Source organism: Neopelma chrysocephalum, unplaced genomic scaffold (assembly GCF_003984885.1).
Source record: "Neopelma chrysocephalum unplaced genomic scaffold, ASM398488v2 Primary Assembly neopelma1_26, whole genome shotgun sequence".
Taxonomy (NCBI): Eukaryota; Metazoa; Chordata; class Aves; order Passeriformes; family Pipridae; genus Neopelma; species Neopelma chrysocephalum.
The window spans coordinates 3,498,498-3,522,020 of record NW_020897695.1 but is presented as its reverse complement, the minus strand read 5'-3'; the positions used below and the strand labels follow the sequence as shown (position 1 = coordinate 3,522,020).

General features: G+C 35.8%; 1 protein-coding gene across 5 annotated transcripts in view; it reads right to left on the bottom strand.

The window, feature by feature from the left end:
• Positions 1 to 23,523, bottom strand: part of PLCL2 (phospholipase C like 2) — a 109,417-nt gene that overhangs the window by 26,716 nt on the left and 59,178 nt on the right. For 3 of the 5 annotated variants that reach the window (XM_027675352.1, XM_027675351.1, XM_027675354.1), the window contains 2 exons: positions 17,094 to 19,580; positions 13,480 to 13,683 (listed from right to left, as the gene is read on the bottom strand). In XM_027675352.1, coding sequence (XP_027531153.1) covers positions 13,480 to 13,683; positions 17,094 to 19,580 — 2,691 coding nt within the window. Of the gene's footprint in view, positions 1 to 10,380; positions 10,464 to 13,479; positions 13,684 to 17,093; positions 19,581 to 23,363; positions 23,383 to 23,523 lie in introns of those variants that run through there. The other 2 variants (XM_027675355.1, XM_027675353.1) reach the window with 2 other exon arrangements.

Below are 23,523 nucleotides of genomic sequence, written 5' to 3'. Positions count from 1 at the left end.
TTGTCAATCACAAATACACTTCCAGTAACTGACGTTATTTTGCTAACTAGCTGAAAGGAAGCTGTAAAGCAATTTTTTTCTGCATTGAAAATCCCCTTGAAAAATGAAATGCTGAGCATATATGGCTCTTGTTTTTCTCAGGGTGCTAACAGACAATAATAAGGACTTTCATCTGAGCACCCTTTTGACTGGAGTTCATAAAAAAGAGAGACCAATAGTGCTGCCTGTTCAAATATTTGTTCTGTAGGAACTGTAAGAAATATTGCAACATCCCTGTTTTTTCCATGTATAATAATGTAATTTCTAAGTCATCTCAGTTAGGTCCTATTCCAGACACAAAACATATCTATCTGTTCTGCTTCCTTCATACGATACACTCTACATGTACATCAGATAATTCAGAAGCAGTGGAGAACAAGTTTCAACTGATTAGAAAACTTACTCTGAGACACTGCACTGATTTTCAGAAATAAGAGAATTCTAAAATGAATAAAAATGCTTACATTACTGCTTTTTGTTTACTTTCTGTATTGACAAAGCAAGAAAGTTGCACTAGTTCTGCAGATGAGAGGAAATGAAACTTATCACTGTATTAGTGCTCTTTCATCACAGCAAGGCTAACATTGAAGAACAATTTATAGTAACATGCCCATTTCATATTTCACAGTTTCTGTACAGAAAGCTGCTAAATACTCTCAGATCAAAAGCAATGCCCACTTTTCAACTTTGGAAGAAAAATGTCACTGCATTTATGTGACAAATTATTCTAATATCCATTTTTATATTACCAGGACCAGTAACAGTTACTTTCTTCATCTCAGGTCTCTAAAATACATACAAAGCTGTATTTAAGATTAACAGCACTGCAGAGCAAAATTGACTGAGCTAGCAGTCAATTCAGGGGCTGCCTGCCACTACCATTTGATCAATATTATGGAACACCCCAATTTTCTTACATCCTTCACTAAGAAAATAATGGAACAGTATGCTGTGTGCATGAATAGATGCACCTTCTAGTCGTGCTTGATTAATAAAGTAATAGTATTACTATAATTTTATTCTTACACTGCTCTTCACCAGGCAGTCACCGTTTAGTATGTATTCAGCTATTTGTTACATTATTCTTATGGAGTGTTTGAACATATGAATCCTTTCTGGTGTTCAGGCCAAAATTATGACATCACGAAAACACTCTTGTAGATATTAACAGAGACTGAAAGACTTTGGTAGACACAGCATATGGAACAACTGAGTATAAATGGCTATATTTAAACAGAAAATTAGCCTAATCCAAATGATACTGGTAGGTATGTGTATGCTTGATATAAAAGCGAAATAGAAAATGATGAGTAAGCAGCAGCTTCAGTGTGAAAAACAGTATGTCTGCAGCAGACTAAGACATGGAATTCTCAAGGCAAATAAGTTGTGGAAATTGAGGGGAAAGACCAGGTAGAATCTGCTATATACTACACTAGTCTATATTGAACGAGCCAGTCAATAACCAGGTATTTGCTAAACACAGTCAACTTTAAGAATATTATCAGTGACAAAACCAGAAAGAGAAATGCAAACAAACGTAATAGGGAACAAGCAGTTACCAACTGACCATTAAAAATGTATTGCAAATTACCCATGCCTGTTCTAAGAAAAGAACAGATATTATATGAAGTTTAGTAATCTATACTGTCTAGCAAGTCTTTCGCAATACTAATTCCCATTTTTAAGCTACATTGCTTTTTATGGAAGTAAAGATTCAAAATATCCAAAAATATATTTGAAATACAGAATTTGTAACACTTTCTGGAATTTCTTCAATTCTCCATTCAATTCCCACCCCACCACCACACCCCAATCTTGGTATGACCACAGAACTTGCCTGGTACCCATTACGTACCAGACTACGTCCCTTTTTTTTTCTGGTCAATGGAAAATGGGAAATGCAGAATGGTCTGTTTTATGAGACTTGAAGTCATCACATTTTTTCAGAGGCCAGGCTGACAGTTTGATCTATTCTTCAAACTCTATTTGTTAAATCATGCAAGCATTTTACCTAGTTATCAGAAAAACTGCCATAAGTTCTAACAAAAGGACAAATGTCAAGAAAGATGTAAAAAAAAAAATATATTATTAAGAGGTTTTAGAAATAAATGCTAAATGATTAGTCCAGAGCTCTCAGTGAGGATTGGAGATCTGTATTAGTATATATTGTTCCTGTCTTAAAAAGATGATGATGATTAGAAATCACAATTTTTGCTTCAGACTGATGTAACTGTACCGTTACCAGTACCATTCACCACTTACATGACACTGTCTTCAAAAACCAAATTAAAAAGTCAGATACCGAAAAAAAAAATCCTCCTTCTCAGCAAAATAGAACTCTGTCATTAAGACAGCTACAGAAAATTAAAAATAGATACATGTCTAGACTACTCTTAGAATAATTTTTTAATGTTTCAAAGTTTAAGTCTGTTTTACTGTTTTACAAAAGAGATAAACTATGCTATGAACTAACACTGTGTAGATCTATGCATGTATGTAAGTGCTCACACATATGTATACATGCATATATTTGAGACCATTCTTTCAATTTGAGCTAAATTTGAACAATGAAGATCAATTTCTACTAGGCTCACAAAGACAAGTCTTCTGGTAGAATATAAACCATCCTGTTTATGCCTTCAACTTAAGGAAAATATGTAGATTGAACTTAACACTAAATATTTTGAATACTATATTTAACAAAGACTACAGAGTTTGAGAAAGAAATCTTCCAAAACTCATAGGATTTATGCATTCCTCTACATGTGGAACTGGTTGATAGCACACCAACAGAAACATCAGCTGCATTTTAAAATGGAAAAACCAGCCAATGATAAACTGTGTCTGGCTGATGAAACTCAGAGAGAGAAAATACCTTCAACTGACAGAATTGCAACATCAAGGATGAATGTTTTATTTTTAGCAAGTAAAGCACACCACACATTTAAGTCATGAAATCTGTGAATATGTGTTGCCAATACTGATAGGCCTACATTCCAAGAGCAAAACTGAAACTATACTTACAGTAGGTATAAACCCAATCTTCATTAAAATGGTGCTCACGTTCTACTTTCACCCAAATCTCAGCATATTAGATTTCTGAAACCACAAACTACAACATTTCTGAAAACAGTTTAGTATTCAGAGGCCAAAATGGAGCTCTTAAAAGTAGTAAGAAAAATGTAATTTGCATTTTCCAGACATTTCATTAAGTCCAGGATAATACAAATGGTACCAACAGCAAATAGCACTTCTCAAAAAAAGGAAATCAAACATAGGGCATCCCAAACTGCTAATACATAAGCTGCTAATAGTATCTGCACCACTTCAAAAGTACGTGTGGCACAGAGTTGCCTACTATTGCCCCAAGTAATAACAGCAAGGAAAGGAACTCTGGTGGGGACAGCATATAAAGGCTTTGACCTGAAAAACCATTTTAAGTACTGGAAACTCAAGCAAAATATGGTCAGTTCAATTCAACATACAATTGAATATATGTATAAACTGTATCCAAGCAATCCAGTATTCAATGTCAAGGCATCTTTGTTATGGCACTGGAACAAGCCAAAGAACTATTCTTAGTCCTTTCAGTGACAACTGCCGTGGTCAGCTTGCTCTGCAGCTGCATAAAGAGTTGTTTTAAACTACAAGTGCTGCCTTTTATTTTCTGCCGGAGAAGAATGGTGTTATAGCAAATAAAAATCAGATTGTAAACTCATATTAAACCTCATAACTCCAATTGTTCCAACAGTGTGGACAGCACACAGAAAGCATTCTGAAACATCCAACTTTTAACCAGGACCACCATAAACACGAGAAGTGGACTTCTAATAAGTAAAAAACATTCACTGCTTTCCTCTCCTCCGCCAAACCAGCCACCTCATTGAAGAATGCTAGCTGTTAGCTAAGCCTGAATTCCCCTTTGTTAAACCCATGATGACTTCTCCCAGTCTCCCTCTTGTGAGGCCACATCTGGAACCATTCATTCCAATCTGTGGCTTTCCAGTACAATAAAGATATGGACTTACTGTCCAGCACAATGCCACAAAAAGAGTTAAGGAACTGGAGCATCTTTTACATGAGGAGAAGTTGAGATGGCTGGGACTGTTCAGCCTGGAGCAGAGAAGGCTCAGGAGGAATTCTGGGTGGTCAAACACTGGAAGAAGCTTCCCAGAGAGACTGTGGAGTCTCCCATCCTCAGTGATATTCAACAGCCAACTCAACACGGTCTTGGGCAACTTGGTCTATCAGATCCTTCTTTGAGCAAGGGGGTTGAACTAGATGATCTCCAGAGGTGCCTTCCAACCTCGATGATTCTATGTAAAACAGGATTTTAGTTGACAGATAATCCAAATAAGGATTTAGTTGACAATAGTAAAGTTGATATCACCAGTCAAAAGAACTGAGCTTTCTGGTTCAAGACAACAATCAATAATAACTTCATTATAGATAAAAATCAGGTATAGCTTTGCACAAAAAGTTAAAAGTTGCTCTATAAACAACTGATCTTTCTACTATCCAGGTACAGTCCAAAGCGCCAAGGAGAAAAATGACTGCTCCGTACACACGGAGTACTCTTCGCATCAAACATTTTTAGCAAATGTATTGTCTAAATCAGAAATTATTTCTTCAACTAAGCAAGGAAATAAATTTAGCAAAGAAAGAGTCATTGAGGTTAGAAGGGACCTCAAGAGGTCATCTGGTCCAAACCCCCCATCTCATGCAGGGCAACCTAGCATGGCTGGCTGCTCGGGACCATGTCCAAAAGGCTTTTGAGGATCTCCACAACCTCTCTGGGCAACTTGTTCCCATGCTCAGCCACTCTTACAGTCAAAAAGTGTTTCCTGATGTTCTCACAGAGCATGCTGTTTTTAATTTCAGGCCTCTTCTCCTGTCACTGGGCGCTACTGAAAAAAGCCTGTCTCTGCCCTCTCAGCAACCCCTCTTCAGGCATTTATACACACTGATGAGATCCACCTCAGCCTTCTCTTCTCCAGATTGAACAGTCCCAGCTCTTCTAGCCTAGAAGAGATGCTCCATCACCTTAGTGACCCTTTGTTTGACTCTCTTGTGCATGTCCATATTTCCCTTGTACTGGGGAACTCGGCACTGGACACAGCACTGCAGATGTGACCTCACCAGTGTTGAACAGGGCAGAAGGATCACCTCCCTCAATCTTAACATATATTATGATATAATTAGGCATTATGTTTCTCTTTAGACTTTAAACCACTGTCCTCTTACAAGAAAAATGCAGATGAAATTTCCATTATGCTTCCTGAACTCACTGGCATATTACGATATAAATGTAATGCTGTACCTAACTGACAGTGGCAGTATATCTCCATAAGTAGGAAAAACACAGGAACAGACTCATGGCTTAACTTTCTCACCCTTCCTTTCCCCTCTCACCTCTTTTTGAAATGTTTTACATTCTAGGAAACACATACATGGAAAAGGGTTTTTTGTCTTCAGAAAGAAGCACGCTGAGATTATGCCATAATACAGTATAGGAGCATAAGGGATGGAATTCCCTCACCAAAACTAATTCTTGTAGGTCCGAGAAAAAATATGACATAATCTGTTCTTAATTCTGCAGTATCCCAAAATGAATTAGATTTCCCACAGTTCAAGAAAACTTTTCAAAGGAAAAAAAGTCCACAAGTTATCCATTAAAAAGTCTTCTATTCTTTCTTAATTCCTCTTGAGTAAAGTATATGAGAAAGACTAGGTTGAAGACAGAGTAAATATAATAATCAGCAGCTCTCTTCTAAACTATGTACCCAACGACAATAAACTCTTAAATCCAATAGTAATTTCTCTTCACTTTCCTGATACTCTGGTTGTTGTATCAAAATGATTTTTGTCATTTTTTAAGCTAAAGCTGACAGAATGAAAAACTATACAAAAAGTGGACAATAAAGAAGCACATATATATGAAAAAAATCTTGTATCTGTATAAGAAGAAAAATCTATCATCTGTGTGAAAAAATTAGTAAGTAATGTTATGTCTGAAACTAAAACTGTCAGTAGCACAACTGTTTTCACAGAGGTGTGAGTCAGAAAGACAAACAGAAGATTTGGAATTTATTGAAAAAGAAAAAGAGAACCACTATTGGAAATACAGAATACATTTAAGAGAAGTTGCTATGCATCTGACCTATTTTTAAGCTCTTCCATAAACATTCCATTGGACTACATTAGAAACAGGACAGTAAGCTACATGAACTCCTCTTCCTAAGCAGCTGTATCATTTTATGCTCTTATGAATACCGTGAGTCAGCCATTAGACATAATGAGATTAGCGAGAGGATACAAAAAACTTCCCCATCCGTGCTCTGAACAAAAAATGCAGAAATCTTGACTTCACAGAAGCATCAAGTTGTCATTATCAGAGCTTTTTAATCAATGCAAAACAGCTCATGCTTTACAACATTTGGCACTGGAGTCTGAGAATCCAAAATTAGACTTTTGCTTCTGCCCTTGTGGACTGAAAAGCCCAGCATAAGCTGAAGTTATCATCTGCAGTTCTGTTTTTGGAAGCATAATTACAACATTCATGACTGCTCTGTTATAAAACAGGAAAATAAAAACTGATAATAAGCAGCATAATTCTTTCTGAAGAAACTGCCCAAGCTATTCACTATATTTTCCATCAATACTTATTTTTCCATCAGTTTTTGTGACAGATAAACAAGTACACAATCAGTAACTGTTTCAATTCATCTCAAAACACAGGATCTACAATTATTATAATTTATTAAACATGGCAAAAACCATTACCTGGGCTATTTGCAATATTAAATTGCAATGAATGATGTATGTTTTCCCTTAGATCTCTTTACCACTGAACTGTATCCATTTATTAGCTAAATAAAGACAGTTCTACTCTGCAGAGACTTGATAATGAAAGCAAGAATACTGTAGAAAGCCAGAGGCAGTAATGGAAATAGTGAGACAATGTGTGTAATCGCAACTAAAATGCTGCATTTATATTGCCAACTCTGAAACTTACTGTTTTAACACGCATTATAACAATCTACCACTAAGACTGAGAAAGTTGTTGAAAGTCTAAGCAGCCACATATCTCATACCTTGATGATCTTTGCAAATCTGGAGGCATCATTAATTCATACATCTGCAAGAGTACTTAGTTACTTTAGCTAGATCAAAGTTGTTGGAGCTACACCTACTATCTCTAATCTGCTTACTGGAAAAACGTACTCTCATGCAAAAATCAACACAAGCAACTGTCTTTAACAGTTCTTTTCCTACTGGAACATCAGGTTAAGTTCAACATTCACTTCAGCTATCAGAGAAGATCTAAGAATTTTAAAAGGCTAAAAATTTAACGGTATCTTCATTTCAATATGATCGTTTGAAAAGGGACTTTGTCAAATGTTTTGGAAAATCCAATCAGACTGATCTTCTGTGTCTACATGCTTCTTGACTTCAAAGAACTCCAAGGGATTAATGAGCACTTCATTTTATAAAAGCTGTATTGACTCTTCCCCAACATGACATGTTTCTCCATGTTTCCTCTAATTTTCTTCTTCAAAACAGTTTCTACCCATTTTCACAGTACAGATGTCAGCCTGTCTGATCTGTAATTTCATCATCTTCCCTGGAAATCTTTTAAAACACTGGCACCACACTAACAATTTTGATAGTCAGTTGCAAGTGAGAGGATACACACAACAATTAGCACTTTTGATACATAACTCTTGAGATCTTTCAGACCTCTTGACTGAATATCACCTCTTTCTGTTATATTATTTTCTCAGTCATTTTGCCTTTCCTGTGTAATATCTTCTATCACCATTTCAGTTAAAGATGAATTCTCCAATGAGTCCCTCACAAAGAAGCATTTCATATGAAAATTTAATCTCCATAGGTAAATGCAAAAACTAATGTAGCGTTGTGGTTTTATCTCTTTAGCTGGGGCTTTCTTTTATATGTTGATCAGCTAGTGATCTTACACACTCTTTGACAAGCTTCCTGTTTCTGGTATATTCAGAAAAGAAGATATGTTATTTCTAAGTCTGTGCAGGTTATTCTTGAAATTCTTCACTGTCAGCTTTCTTATATTTCTTATTTAACATGGCAGGATTAAATATCTATCTTGTCTTCCCTATTTGCACACAACTTCAGCTTTTTGGAAGACGCCTTCTTTTTTTCATGAGAACCTCCTCCTTTTTGTCCTCCTCAAGTCTTTTTTGATAAGTGGTACATATTTATTTCAAGCTCCCCATGTGGTATCTTTAGAGTGTCTGATATCTATTCTTTTGACTACTTCTCTTATCTAACAAGGTTATTTATTTTTATGCAGATTTTTTAAAGACTATTTCTAAGAGTAGTTATGCTCTTAAGTGTAAAAGCAAGGAATAATAGTTTTTCAATCTTCTATGCAAAGCCTACGTTATTTTCTTTATAAGCCAGATAATGCTAAGAGTTAAACTGTAACATGGAATACCCATGGAGCTTGACTGCAGAAGACATGGTTTCAAGAAGAACATTCTGATGTTCAAGAACATTCTGGACCAACTGGAAAACAGAACACAGCTATCATGGCCTATGCCAGTCAAGTATTCCTCAGAAAAAGTACCAGATGGAAAAAATTTGGATTTTCTTCAAGAGCACAAAGCAGACAGTGGTCAGATGCTATAACGTAATTTAAAATCAAATGAGAGCCAAAGATTGAGTTCTAATCCAAGAGATTGGTGACCACACTGAACTCAGCCTCCTCTGACAGAGTCAGAAACTGACTACTTAGATCAAAAGAAAGTTAAAGAAGTATTTAGATCAAATAGAGTTGAAGTAATCTATTCACTCACTCAGATTTAGGAGATAAACTGATAACTACCAGCACTAGATCCAATTTTTTTTTGGTTACCCCAGAAGTTTGCAAACTTAAAGGGCAGTTTGTGGAACAAAGGCTTCTCAACCAAGTAACTCTGGCACATTAGTAGGCTAAGATGAAGTAGAAACATCTTGAGCTACTTGTTTTCTCAAGATACAAATCTCTAACCACAGCACAACAACTGTAATCCTTTTTAACTTTTTGCAAAGTAACCATAACCAAGGACATACATCAACAACAAGGTAACTAATACAGATTTTATGAGCTAAGCATAAATCTAAACAGATCTGCTAATGACTCAGACTCTGGGAAAGAGGCAATGGATATACTCTTTGCTTCCTTCAGAATTATGAGCTTCAATCCAACACACCTGATAAAGAAGTGCTCCACCCAATTCATCTATATTAATATCAAGGTAAAAAATATTTAAGATTTTGAGCAGTAGCTGAACTTCTGTGAAGTAGCTGAAGTATAAGAAAACTATTAACATTTTACCAAAACCTTGATGCTCAGCCCCTTTTAGCTAGTCTTTTAATAAGCCCTAGCAGTATCTGTCCAGTCTATAACTCCACAAGGTGCAATGTCAAACTATCTACTTCCCTATGAAACAGACACATTCAAGTTCCAAATATAGACTATCATATTTAGTTTATGTCATTGCCAAAATTTCAAACTCCATAACACGAAGTTAACTTCTACATGATTGCATATGCAGTCTGTTGTACCGAGTCAGTAGCTGAAATGAGGCAACAATAAGGCAACTGGATTTAAGCTTACTACAGGGCTACTAATCACCAATCATATGGTGTTTTCCAACTTAACAACTTCACTCTGTTTTAATACCTCCCATTTTTATTATCTCACAACCCCCATCACCAATAAACACAGACCTGTTCTCAAGTCCATCCCTAAGGTATGTATACAAAACCTATTCATCTTACTTGATTTCATTTAAATCAAATACAGACCTCCTATACTGCAGTCTGCAGACAAAAAAAAAACCAAACAAACCAAAACCACACCACCACCCCCAGAAACTGGAAAGAAAAAAAATGGAACTAGTAGCATTATCTAATTAGGATTTAATAAAATTTAATCCTGATTATTGTAGCAGCATTATCTTTTGCACATAGGTATAGTTATCTGCCTGTTTTGTGTTAGTTTTTCTCTTAGAAGTAAATGCCTGCTTCCAAAGTTCAGAAAACCTTATCTTCATCAGATGGGGCACTTCATCCTCCACTAAGGGCAGAGAGAGACAGTCAAATTCTCAACAGTATCTGGTTTCATTTGTATGCTCCTCTAGCATATCTTTGCTGTGCTATTATACTCATCACTGAATAATGCTGCAGACTTAGGGCAAGATAATTTTGTTTTCTCTTGCCATAGCATAACTTCTTAAGGCTTACTTACTGTTTATCTTAAAGGTTATAAGATATTAAAAAAAAAACATGCAATGGTGTGGAAGAGGCACTTGCCTTAACTCCAAGCTTCAGTCTGCAGCATTGATCAGTGATGGGTGTGATGACACCAACAGAGTGCATGCTGAAGTATCACATAAAGGAAGCTGAAGTTCATGAACAAGAGGGAAAAATAAAACATTGTTAAAAAGTGAAAAGATGGTAGGCTGAAAAATATTCAGGAGCACGGAGAAGCTAAAGAAAAATACACAGCTTAAACCTCTGCCTTTCTAAAAAACTCCTTATTATATTTGGTTTTCACCATCCTGAAAAGACACCCCAGTTCCTGTAACACGGATAAAAGGTTTTAACCCATGAATAGTACCAGCTTTGATCACTTACAGCTCCTCCACTAATACAGCAGTGCACGTAGACAATTTAAGAAAGCATTATGTGCTATTTGTTTAAAGATAAAAACATCAAGTATCCAGTGATATACTAACTTTTTATTATTTGCTTCATTGTTTCTTTAAAAAATATATGTACCTGTGCTACACCAAAGATACTCTCTCCTTTCCATGTGCACCTGCAGTATTTCACTCATTTGTAATTATTTCAGTGTAGACTGACTGTCCCGCTGGTAAAGGTCTTGCATCCTTTCTCACTTTACAGACCAACAATGAGTCCTTTAAGCACTCCCAATGTAAACAAACTCTGAATAACTAAAATCTTGGCTGAATATCACTTTCTATGTTTATTATCAGTTTATAAAAACGAGAGTATTACTTACAAATAAGAATTAGCTGAAAACATCATGAACCTGAAACATCCACACTTTGAGAATGCCATTACTTGTACCACATTGAGAGGGCACACCAGGTAATGACAGCCTATGTATTTATGGTACTAATCAAGGTTTGTTTAATAAACATTTAACACCAGCTTTGTTATCAACACTGTTTCATACAAGATTTGACACGCTGGAAATACATAGTTACATAATTTTGACCTAACCTGAGGCCTAAACCAGCAGAAAATAAGACAAGTAGGTAATCCTTACTTCAACAGTACATCTATCCTTTCTCAATTCTGGATAACGATACTCATTATTAAGTAGGATTTTACACCCACATACTAAATAATCATTACAAAAATATCCCCAAGCCAAAACAAACAATTGAGGTAAAATGCATCATTTTGAGGGCTCATTATATGAATTTACACCAAAACCATACAACTCCCCTGTGATCTATGATAATATCAGACTCTAAACAACTGCCACTATAGCAAATACCAATATACGAACTAAATAGCTTCAGAACTCTTCTCCTCAATTTGAGGAAAGTATGATACAGATGTCTCCTACTGTTTCACAATGTGCTTTCAGAAATAAGAGCATGGGAATACGGCTCCCATGGCTGACTTCATTTCACCATATATCTGACAGATTTTAATTGCTTAAAATCTTTTGTCAAACTGAACTGAGTACTGGCAAGACCCAAATTCCACAAATTAAAATGCATCTCATTATTTCAAGTTTTATTTTATTTAAATAATCTTGAATTTACTTATCTTCAATATCATTTAGAGCTAGAAGCACTATCATACTCTTTGTTTGAAATTGAGTCTTTATCTTTCAGGGAAGAGAGGATGGAAACATTTTTGCCACTAAATAAATATTTTAATACTCTTACATATGAAAGTAAAGTATAGATTTCTGAAGTACACAAATATTCAAATTGTGTACAGCCTGTCAGATGGGGGGTGGGTTGGGGGGGGAAACGTGAGAGACAAAGGGGTCACAAGTCACCTCTAAGTGACACTCAAACAAAAAATTTATTCCAGACTTAGAATAAGATTTTAAGTACCTGGAATAGTTTAATAACTAACAACCAGTATCATCACATAAGAACTAACTGCAGGTAGAGACATTTTGGTCAAGAAGATAGAACTTCTTTACTTATATGTTACAGGTGCAATCCCAACAATCCAGCTTGTTTGCACCCTAATTATAGTGATACCCTGTAAGCCACCACTAAGAGGATATACCACTATCTCCTTGTAACTGTGCTACCATTCCAATCAAATTCTGTTGTATTTACAGCATCACTGAACTATATAAACTCTGCCTAAATTGCTAATTATCGATGAGTGCTTTTTGGACTTTGGTATAGCACAATTCTAAAGCTACTTTTTCTTTTAAAAACAGTTTATAAGATGTATATGAAACTGGGCTACTGGTTTCTTTTCCTCTATTTTTGTTCTTTAAATGGCAAGTGACTTGGGCCTGCCAGGTGGGGTTTCTCATTTTAGTGCACAAAATTAATGTAAAATTATCCTAGAAACATTTATTTATTATCAGATGATATATCAAATGAAAGAAAACATCAAATAAATTAATAAATAATCAATTACTCTGCCAGATTACTTCAGTGGAAGTAAGGAGGACATTTCAAATCACACTCATCTGAATCTTTTTTCCACATTTCAAATTAATGCAAGACTGATGTAAATCAGTATTTATCAGTGAATTAGTTCTTCCTTCCTCCCTTCTTGCAACATGTTTAATTTCTAGTCTCTAAAGACACAATTTACATATTTACTGAAGTATAAGGGCTGAAGTTAACATTACAGCTTGCTTACATATGGAGAAATGCCTAATCAAATGAGATCTGTAAGAGACAGAAGAGGAAAATAAAAATGCATGTGTAGCATTTTACACTTTGAGGTGCTTATAAAACAACAATACCTAAAAGCAGTGCCTGACATTTTTTTATTCCATGTTGAGTCAAAGCCAATATAAATCAAGGTCCACAAAGTGGAAAATGTAAAGTTAGCAAATTAATGTAAGATCTTTATAGATATACAATAGGTTTCTAGTTAGTGCAAAACTGGTAAATTAATACATCCTCTTCATGGTAAATCCTCTTGATTATAACCACTTTGCTTTCTGAAGTGCGCAAACACGTGTTTGCATGCAGTATATTAATCTCTCTGGTTTACTCTGTATGAAAACACTATCAGTTGCTGTACATTTGTGGGAACAACTTTCAAGTACTTGTAATGAAGCATGAAATAGGAAGTCATAGGTTAAAATGACTTTTCAAAACAGGCATGGTACTGTATATTAGATATATTTTTAAAAAGTCTTTCAAATAGCACATAAGACAAAGAACTACTCACCATTTCATATGCTGTTACAATCTTTTTCAAGACCTCTGGAACAATCCCTTGGAGCTCCATAGTCGGATACTGATCACTGAGATTCAGTACTACCAAGGGTGTATTATCAGGCCCAACCAAGTGCATAGACACTGCCAAAATGCACTGCATAAGATTTGCTACAGGGGAGAGGCCACACAATTCTTTGAATGAAACTACTGCATTCTGCAAAAAGGAAAGAAAGAGTTTCCTTTACAGTTAAATATGAAATTTAAAGTCTCATTCTCTCAGGATAAAATACTTTACTGTTATAGTTGAGCTATAATGTGGAATTACCACAGCTTTTCCCTGAAGAACTGTCAATTTTCCAAAGCAACTAATATTGCACATATATTTTTAAAAAATGTTAAAAATTCAAACAATTCAATACATGCCATAGAAAAAACCATCTATTTAGAACAAGTATATCGGCTCCCTATCACTGCTAAAATTAACCACACAAAAAACAGTTTCTTAAACATACTGGTTAGATATTTTGAAAAATTCTATGACATTTCAAAAACATTTTTAAAATGCCACCAAGAGAAACAAAATATTAGACGGTGAATACCCCAATTAAGCAAAGTGAAGTGGAAGGAATTCAGCACATTTGTAACTTTAAACATACCTGAACTACAGTCCAGACGTGCTGTGGATCTGTTGGCTCCCATTTGGTGTGATTCACAAACCCAGCACTCCACTATCGATGTATTCCTATCACAGAATCACACTTAAGTGAATTTTTAAGGTACTTTAATACAAATACCAATTTTGTACCCTTCGCTAAGATTTATCACAGTTATATTTTATATTCAGTATGGCAGAGTGTAAAACCATATGTTTAAACACGGAGAAAATTTACAGTATTAGAAATACAATGTGACTCCAAGTAGCCACTGAAATTCCACGGTGCGAATATTGTCAGCACTGTATTTATTGAATTTAGGATTTTTGTACCAATTGGGAGCTGGTGATCTATGGCAGGTCTGGAGTTTGTGTTCCTGTAGGAAACAAAAACAAAAATATGGTATATTTAAGTTACAAATGTGCTCAGTGTTCCTTTCTTTCATGTCACACCCAAGCAGGGTATCTGACAGAGATTTTTCATTTTAATCAAAAGCACTTTTCATCTTGCTGGCATGGTAACACTCATTTGTGGACATGTCTCCTAGAAAGACATAACGCCAACCTTAATGCAAACAGGAATCAAATGTGAAATATTTTGCTGTCCCTTTATGAGAAAAATACTGAAGCAGACTTCAAAATATGCATATATAACATATTCATGCAAAATTATATGAACACTAAATTGCATCTAGCACAGTCGCTTACAGTGTACTTTAAATAAATGTTTAATAGCATCTAGTAAATGTTCAGGAAACAGAAACTACTTTTATTAACTAGACTACACCTTCACGACAAATAATTACATAGTTGAAAAGACAGACATTGGGAAGTCCATTCAAACATATTTTGTTTAAGATAAGTATTATGGGTAAGCCATTATGAAAAACAGTTTTACAGAGAGGTTAACGAGGACCAGGGAATGTATATATTCACTAATGGCAGGCAGGACAGAACTACCATATTCTACTACTACAACTCTTGCCTTTGGACTTCTCTATATGCAGAGACCATTCCTCATACTGTTAAGTAATTTAAACAAGCAACAACATCACATTCTGTTTAATCACTCATCTTATACTTTTATCAGTGATTAATATGTAACAAGTTATGACATCAGCTTTTGTCACAGAAACGTAGGAACAAAAGGAACAAAAAAGGCTTGTATTGTATTCAGATTTAGAGAACCTATTAAACTCACTGTTGCACACTTTCCTTTTGTCTCTCCTTTCATCTTATACTATAAAAAAACAAACCAACCAACTTTGCCCTTTCATAATCCAGCTTGTGGCAACATTATTTCAGCGTCATAAAAATCATAATTTATAACACAAAATTTCAGTAATACAGAAATTAAACAAATCTAACATTCCCTGTTATAAGCTGAAATTTATTTTAATTGAGTGGTTTATTTACTTTTGTTAGCTGTAAAACCTTAGTTACGCATGTTACAACCTTTAATTGTGCACATTACATAATCTGTTAAAGTCTCAAATATCTTCTTGATAGCAATTTGAGAGATGATATTGATAAACTCAGTTGATAGCACATCTTTCAAACTGACAGAATAAAATACATAGAATACCTTTTAATATCTCATGTTCAAAGAAACCACACTGTAGAGTCTGTTTTCAATTACATCATTATACGGTGCATATTGCAGCGTGCACAATAAAGAGTTTAAAGTAGCTACTCAAGATTGCATGTTTTCACTGCTTTCTCAACTCAGCTCTTCCTTGAAAACTGTCCTAAAATACAGTATCTTTTACATGACAGAATTCTAGCCTTCAATAGGTTAACTACAGGTAAAATTCAACTTATATGCAACCTGTAACATGAAAGAAGTCAAAATATCATCCCTGTATTTTTTTAATTATCTTTTAGTATCGCAATTTTATATACCAAGTGGAATGGGAGAGCTTCATAATGATGTACTAATTGCTTCTTTCATATGAAGAAAAATTAGTTTTAAAATTATATTACTATTAAAATCTGTTTAATGTAAGATTATTCAAGAAGAAAATTTATCTGATATGCCTTTAAAATCCAGAACTAAGACTCAGACATTTTCTTTAATCGGTTTCCCCTTAACACTGCCTAAAAGCAAGAGGATTTTACAGGTCACTTTATTTGAAATTACTATGCTTAATTTTACTGATCACTGCGAGTATTCCATCAGAAATTCAGAGATAGTTAAAAGCTTTATTAAATGGAACACAACTTTACAACTCAACTTTAATCTATTTCTTAAAGGGGTTATTTACCTGGAATCTTTACTGCAATCTCCAAATAATGGATCTTTTGAAGTGAGATCTCTTGGCTTCCACAAAACCAAGCACCTCAGCATGTACTTTTTCCTCAAATTCAATGTGTTTACTACACATGACCTTTAAGGTAAGACAATTTCTTCTAGAAGACGCCTTCTGATACCTTAGTGCTAAATCCATGTATTTCTAACATGTTGTTACTAGGAAGAATCGTGAAAAGCAAATGGGTCTTTCTGAAAGCACTGCCTTCTATTTGCGAATAAAGAAAAAACATCAGTGAAACTATGCTAAATACACTTGGACATACAAGAAGGTCTCTAACAAACACTAAAGTCTCCTTTTTCTATCTGCTGTATTTTCCTCCCTCATTTATACTTAATTTTTAAAAACTCAAATGCTGACATACATTTTTCTAGTGTATTTCTAATATTCCTTCAAAGACATAGGATGAGTCAACATCATTGAGCTGAGTTCTAACAGTGAAGTCATATTTCCAGTTCACATTCAATAAAATACGCATGTGCATTCAAGGTCTCATCAGTAGACAGTTTACCTAAAAGGTTGCTCTGACATAATCCATTTTTAAAGCTGTTCAGAATCAGACTCAAACAGCATAACTTACAACATTCTTAAAAGCATATATTCTATATGCATCATAATACACAGACACACATAATAACCAGTAAATTCATTATAAAACTGTACCTGCATATTTTCTCTCAAATCCGTAGCATCCCGAATAGGTTGGAGAGCATTCTTGAACACTTCATCTATTGTTTTAATCCATAATGTTCTCATAGAAGCATATTCCCTTGATTTCTTGCCCTTCCTCACAGAGAGGCCCCGCTTATGAGGTTTCCCACCACCCCTTCTATTAGTAATGGCCACGTGCACAAACAAGGAAGCATGTGCTAAAATTTCACCAGTTAAAGACTGCAGAGGAACGTGCCGATAACCAGTCTGTAGACACTCAAAGGGAATAGTGTATTGCCCGATAAACTCGTCCCCAATGTAATCATCATCCAGTACTACAAAACGCACCATAGCTAGTTCTGGCAAATTTATTTGAAATTCAAAGCTTTCATCAAAAATTGGATTATCCCCGTTCTGATGCATAGTTTTCGTCCTTTGCTCTGCACAGTCAGCAGGGATTCCATGTATTTCAACATAGACATAAGGATCCACAACATCACCTTTGGCACCTGATCCTTTGGGTTTAGGGAAGTTTTGCCCACTAATGATTTTAATATGAAGCAGCTGAGGTGAAACTCCAGGCACGGTGTCTTTTGTATTTGCGCTAAAGAAGGATACTTCTTCTCTCATGATAGCAGGACGAAGGACATAGCCACAGTTTCCATTTTGTCGAAACCAGCCAATGTTAAGGTCCATCATTAAGCCAGGTGTTTGAAAGTTCATTGCTACTATCTGACAACCACATTTCCAAAAGTCCTGGGGATTCATATTACTAGAGTCAATTCTCATAGGACTAGGGAAAACCCTCGCAAGAAAACGCTTGTTATAATTTACAAAGTCTCCTGGGTTTTCGTTGGCATATTTGCTAGCAAGCACTTCATTAAAAGAGCACACTTCCCAGTACTTCTGGAGCTGAAATGAAACTTGAAACTCTTTGAACTGAACCGATTTACATATGCTTACCAACTCAGAGAGATCTTTGCAGAGCTGAAATCGTTTCCCAGTCATTGAGTTTTGCTGTTCTACTCCCTCTTTCGCCACTCTCTGTGACATTTCTGCTCCTTCATCTTCATCTGTAACATCTCCCTCTAGTCCAGAACAACTAGCAGAAAGCTTCTTTGCTTTGATCAGAATTTTCCCTTTAAGTGATTCTGGCGATGGAAGATAAGACTCTTCAATGTTTGGAGACTGTGTATGCAGTTTGTCCCCCAAAATTTTCTTCATGTGTTGTACCATCACTTTCTGCTGCTTAATAGAACAATGATTTTCTAAACACAAAATAAGAGGGTATTCTGAAGCAAAAAATGCATACTTGTTAATAATGTCAATCACACTACGGAAGACAATCTGTGATGTCATTGTATGCCCTGTGTAAATCACTGGCTCATTATCGGGACCATCCCATACATCCAGTTCAACACTTCGACAACCCATTTTTAGAGCACGAATGTAACCTGTGATGTCAGAAGGCCCTCGAAACTGATCCTCGATCAAGTATGTATTATGAGATGAATTTATAAAATAATGAGACAAGGGTTGTTTCATATCTTGACAAACTTTTTTATGCTCTGGATCAAATATGTGGCAGTCTGGTGAAGTAAGGTAATTCGTAAACCCATCTATAGAAAGACAACCCTTTTCCTGGCCCTCTTTGGCTGGCTCGTATTTCTGAATAATTTCAAGGCTTATTTCTTCTGTGACCTGTGCCATACCCTGTTCTGCTTCTAAAAACATCATGAGATCCTTGGTATCTAAAAATTCTTTATTGCTTGAAAACTGAACTAACAGAAAATAGATTTCAGGTCTGGTACAAAGCTCATGAAAAACTTCAATAAATTCTTCTTTTGTTACTTCAGTACCAGTTTTTTCCCTGGATCTATGTAACTCCTTGAATTTTAGCTCAATTTTGTTAGTTTTTAAACCAGGATTTAAGTCCTTTATAAATTGTACAGCATTACATAGGGGTATATGTCCCAAATTATCTACATCTGATTCACTGAACATTTGTGAAAGCCATGAAGTCCGCATATTATCTTGAGTACTTCCTATCATATCTAGAGTATGTTTTCCATAGGAAATCAGGTACCTTAAGCCAGTAACCCAAATATTTGCAACATCTGCTGAATTAGCAACAAGATCTAGTGATTCGTAGTTTTCTCCATATATAATTGAAAATGCACAGTCTTCTGATATCTGGTCATATATTCCATTGCTGCGAAAAATATCCGTATTTTTTCCTGTTCTTACTTCTTTGATTGATTTAATATCAATCTTTGCTTTTTCAGAATCCTTTTTTGAAGGTTCCCAGCGCAGAGACTGCATATCCGCATCCAAAAGGAAGTATCGGTGATACACCCTGGAGTTGGATCGAATCTTTCTGAGCTCAGAGCCTTCAACCATCGCATTTATACAGTCGCTTGCACTGCTGATCTTCTTCTCTGTCGGCATGCTGCTAAAGGACACAGTCTTCTTCCGTTCTCGCTTTTGTTTCGTACCATCCTAGTAAACATGCAAGGGGAAGGGAAACAAAACATCTATTAGTATGATTTTGCTCAACATTGAAATAGGTTTCAACTTAAAGCAGAAAGTTCATAAAGTAGTTCAATAAGGTCTGTGCAACGACCAGTAAGATAGAAATGCTTACTAGAATCATCACAATCAAAATACTAGTAATTGCTTAATATTTGTTCTTGCTTAAATAAATAATCTTCCAGAGTCTTTTTTTTTAATATTTTTATGAGCACAAAATTTAAAAAAACAAGTTTTGAATGCTAATGAAATAATAATGTTGTATTACTGCCTGTATGTACATGCATTTTATTTTATGAGTAATATCCTACTTACAGAGGTAACAGGTTCTACAGTCAAGGCAGTAGGAAGTTAAGCTTTCCTCCAAGTCCTTATAGATACTTGCTGAACTTGTCAGTACAGAATATAATATTTTAATACTATTTAATGCTGACAGGGTGCATTAAAACACAATTAACTGCATAAAATCCATAGGACATGGTTCTAATCTAAGTATATAAGACATTAACAGCACTTATTACGCACAGCTCCCTTCACTGCTGCACCCATGTGTGCTCTTCCCACAGACTGCCCACAGCACTCACACATGCATCTCACTCCTATACTAGGAAACTATCCATGATAGTCTAAAGAAGCTGCACTGAAACACAAGGGACTGGACAAGAGCAGATGTAATTCACTGCAAATTCTGAGTTTCAAAAAATATGATAGTGACTCAAGAGGGAACTTCTGAGAGGATTAAACTGCTTCCAAAGAACCAGCATATCATTAGAAATAAAAGGAATGGAAGACCTGGTCAGGAAGGGAAGCAAAAGTGATTTACCTTTGCTCTTAAAAAAATGAGATAACCCAGAGGTCTTACTTTACTAGAGAAAGTTTGGGATATATAAGTCCAAAAAAAAAAAAAAAGTCATTTGGCTACTTCTATTTGTTGTTTGTATTAATTCAAACAAGTGCAAATAAATCAGTAACACATGACAGGTACAATCAATTCCATAAGAACTGAATTTAAGAAACCTGTGTGATTTCATTATTTGCATTTTCTGAGACTGAAAAATGGTGTGGGTTTTTTGGTTTTTTTTGTCTTGATGAGCCAACTTTTAGTCTGAATTAATGCTTCCATTAAATAATCTTTTTACATTAGATACCCTAATTAGAGCACAGCTCAAAAAATTACTTTTCCAGCTTTATTAAAAAAACAATGTTGATATTCCCCCCAACAGTTTTCCATTTGAAGTATGTTCCAGTGCAAATCAGCATTGCTTATATGGCAGAAAGGAAAGTGAAAGAAAACCTTCAATGATTGCTATGCTGAACAGATGTTCAAATAAAAACCATCCATTACAAAATGCATTTACAGTTCAGGGCATATGTGCTGTATGTTTAATTTCATTAAATTAAAAATGCAGAATCCTGATTTTGTCATTTAATTTATAAGCATCCAAAAAGCCGTGCATTGAAAACAATGATTAGTAAAGTGAGCAGACAATATTTGCTGTTCCGTGTTTGAGAAAATTAATCAACCATACAATTCTTGCACCTTTAATGACAGCAGAATTTGCTTTATGCAAGTTCTCAAGAGACCAGTATAAGCGAATAACCCTGTAGATGACTGTTTTATTTCTAACTGCAGATCAAACACCTGCAATGGATACTGCACAGGGTTGACTCTCAGAATCTCATTACATGTAATTTGGGCATATGGATTGTTTTCAAACAAAATCGAATTTCCTTTTAAAAAAAAATCAAATGTGCTTTTTGTTGACAGAGGTTTTTGTTTCGTTTTAAGCCTAGCCTCTTGTCTGGCTACCTATCTACATCTCTTAACCTGAAAAAGTGGCAAGGGACAGTCCCACAGAAACAAACAACGATGTTCCCTTCTGGTATTTCAGGGCTTGGAACGAAGCATTTTTTAACTCCTTAATGCTCCAGATTTCTCAGTCACAGACCTAGGAGGGAAATACATTTCTCAAACTGTTTGGTGAGAGAGAGCTGACAGATAACCTTGGAACACCAAAACCGTCAAGGCCTGGGAAGTACCACCTTGCCTGACCATGATCAGAAGGAAGGTCTATGCCTTTCTGTGTGATCAGGACTGTATCTGCAAAGGAAAAATAAAATCTTCCATTCCTTGATGCCATCTGATGTAAAGAGGTCTGTCCCAAGGCAACCTCTTTCTCAGCGCTAGTTACCAAAACACTGAATAGGAGTTTATGCATGTGGATCAGAGGAGTAATTCGATCCACCACCTGCAAGATTATTTGGCTTGCCTGCCAGATGAATTTGAAGCCAGTTCACAGTATTCTGCATTTCTGCAGGGTAAAGCAGTCTAGCATCAGTTTATTTAGATAAAGCCTGCACCACAGTGTAAATGACCGTGAAAACATTCCGAGCTCCAGAACACCCTTCATAAGTTTTTGCTTGTCTAGAGATCAATGACCCAGAGCTACCAGACTGCCTGTGCAAGTCCCCATCCTGACAGAGGCATGGCAGTCATGATCAATCTGTATAAACAGAACTTAAAGGATATTTTACCAAAAACACTGGTGAGAATTATTTGCCTGTTTGAATTACCCACCTGTTTGAAAGGAAACAGGGAAGAAACTCTCATTCATAAGCTGAGAATGCAATTGCATAGAGCGCACACAAACTGTGTGAAACAAGTTGGTGAGCCTCAGCGACACAGTCTGGCACGGAGAAGGAGACAGATATATTCTGTTATATGATGTGGAAGATTTCACCCTGAAAGTGGGGTGGCATCCATGAACTGGGTCAGGTCTCTCATGGCCTTAGGTGTGCCTTGAATTGAAAGACTGGCCCATCAGAAAACTGTTACATATCTGAACAAACACAGGAGAGATTTTTCAGCATTCATGAGACTTACAGTGTTCTTGCTGTTCAAGATGCTCGAAGTGACAGTGACTTTACGGTGTGGATGCACAGGTCTGTCCAAGGAAGCAGCTACAATTTTTGTGCTGAAACAACTTTCAGTCATTCTAGGATCTCTCACACAATGAAGACCATGTCAATCTTCAAATTATAACATGTACTGTCATTGTAACAGGACTTCCCCTAAAGACTATCTGTGCTTCAGAAGACTCTAATCACTGAAATCAGAATGACCACCTCATCAATACATTTCCTAACACTAGGTGCCACAAGCAAGGTCATCTGCAAGAATTTTAGAGGAACAGACCAGAACACACATAAAACCATTTTGAAACACTGCTCATAACCACTACAAGCAACTACACAAAAAGTGTAGTTTATCCAGGAGTTCCTAGCAACAGAAAGAAAAGCATCTAGCAGTTTAAAAAACCAGAAATAATCCCAGCTGTCATTTGTGGCACTTAAGAGACAGAGACAGCTGGAGAAAACGGATTAAAAGCACAAACAGGGAAGAGTATCTCCATGATAACTTTATTCCTCTCAAGGTACCGACAAACAAATAGTTGTGTGACTAAGACAGCACTATCTACAAAACAGAATTCTGGAAACAACAGAGAATCTTGAATCAGACACTGGAAGAGATGCACATCGTCCCTGAACTGAAAAGTTTTTAATTTATGCAATTCTACGATAAAATTACTTAAAAAGCAATTTGAATAACCACTGGTACTGACAGGGACAGCAGTGGAGTTCAAACAGCGATTTGATAACTTAATAGACCAGGACAACAGAGGAAAGCAATGACTAGTATAAAGTTTGTAAACATCTGCTAAAGGAAAGAAAGCAGAAAGTGAACTTTATGACCTGCAAATGTCCAAATGAATCATGCCCCAGAAGCAGTACTTCAAGAAAAACATTCGAACATTGAGTTACCAAGATGTTTAGGTACCGCTTGGTCCAGTGGAATTTAGAACATTTACAGCCTGAGGCAGAGGCTTGTCAACTAAGTGTGGGGCTGCAACTT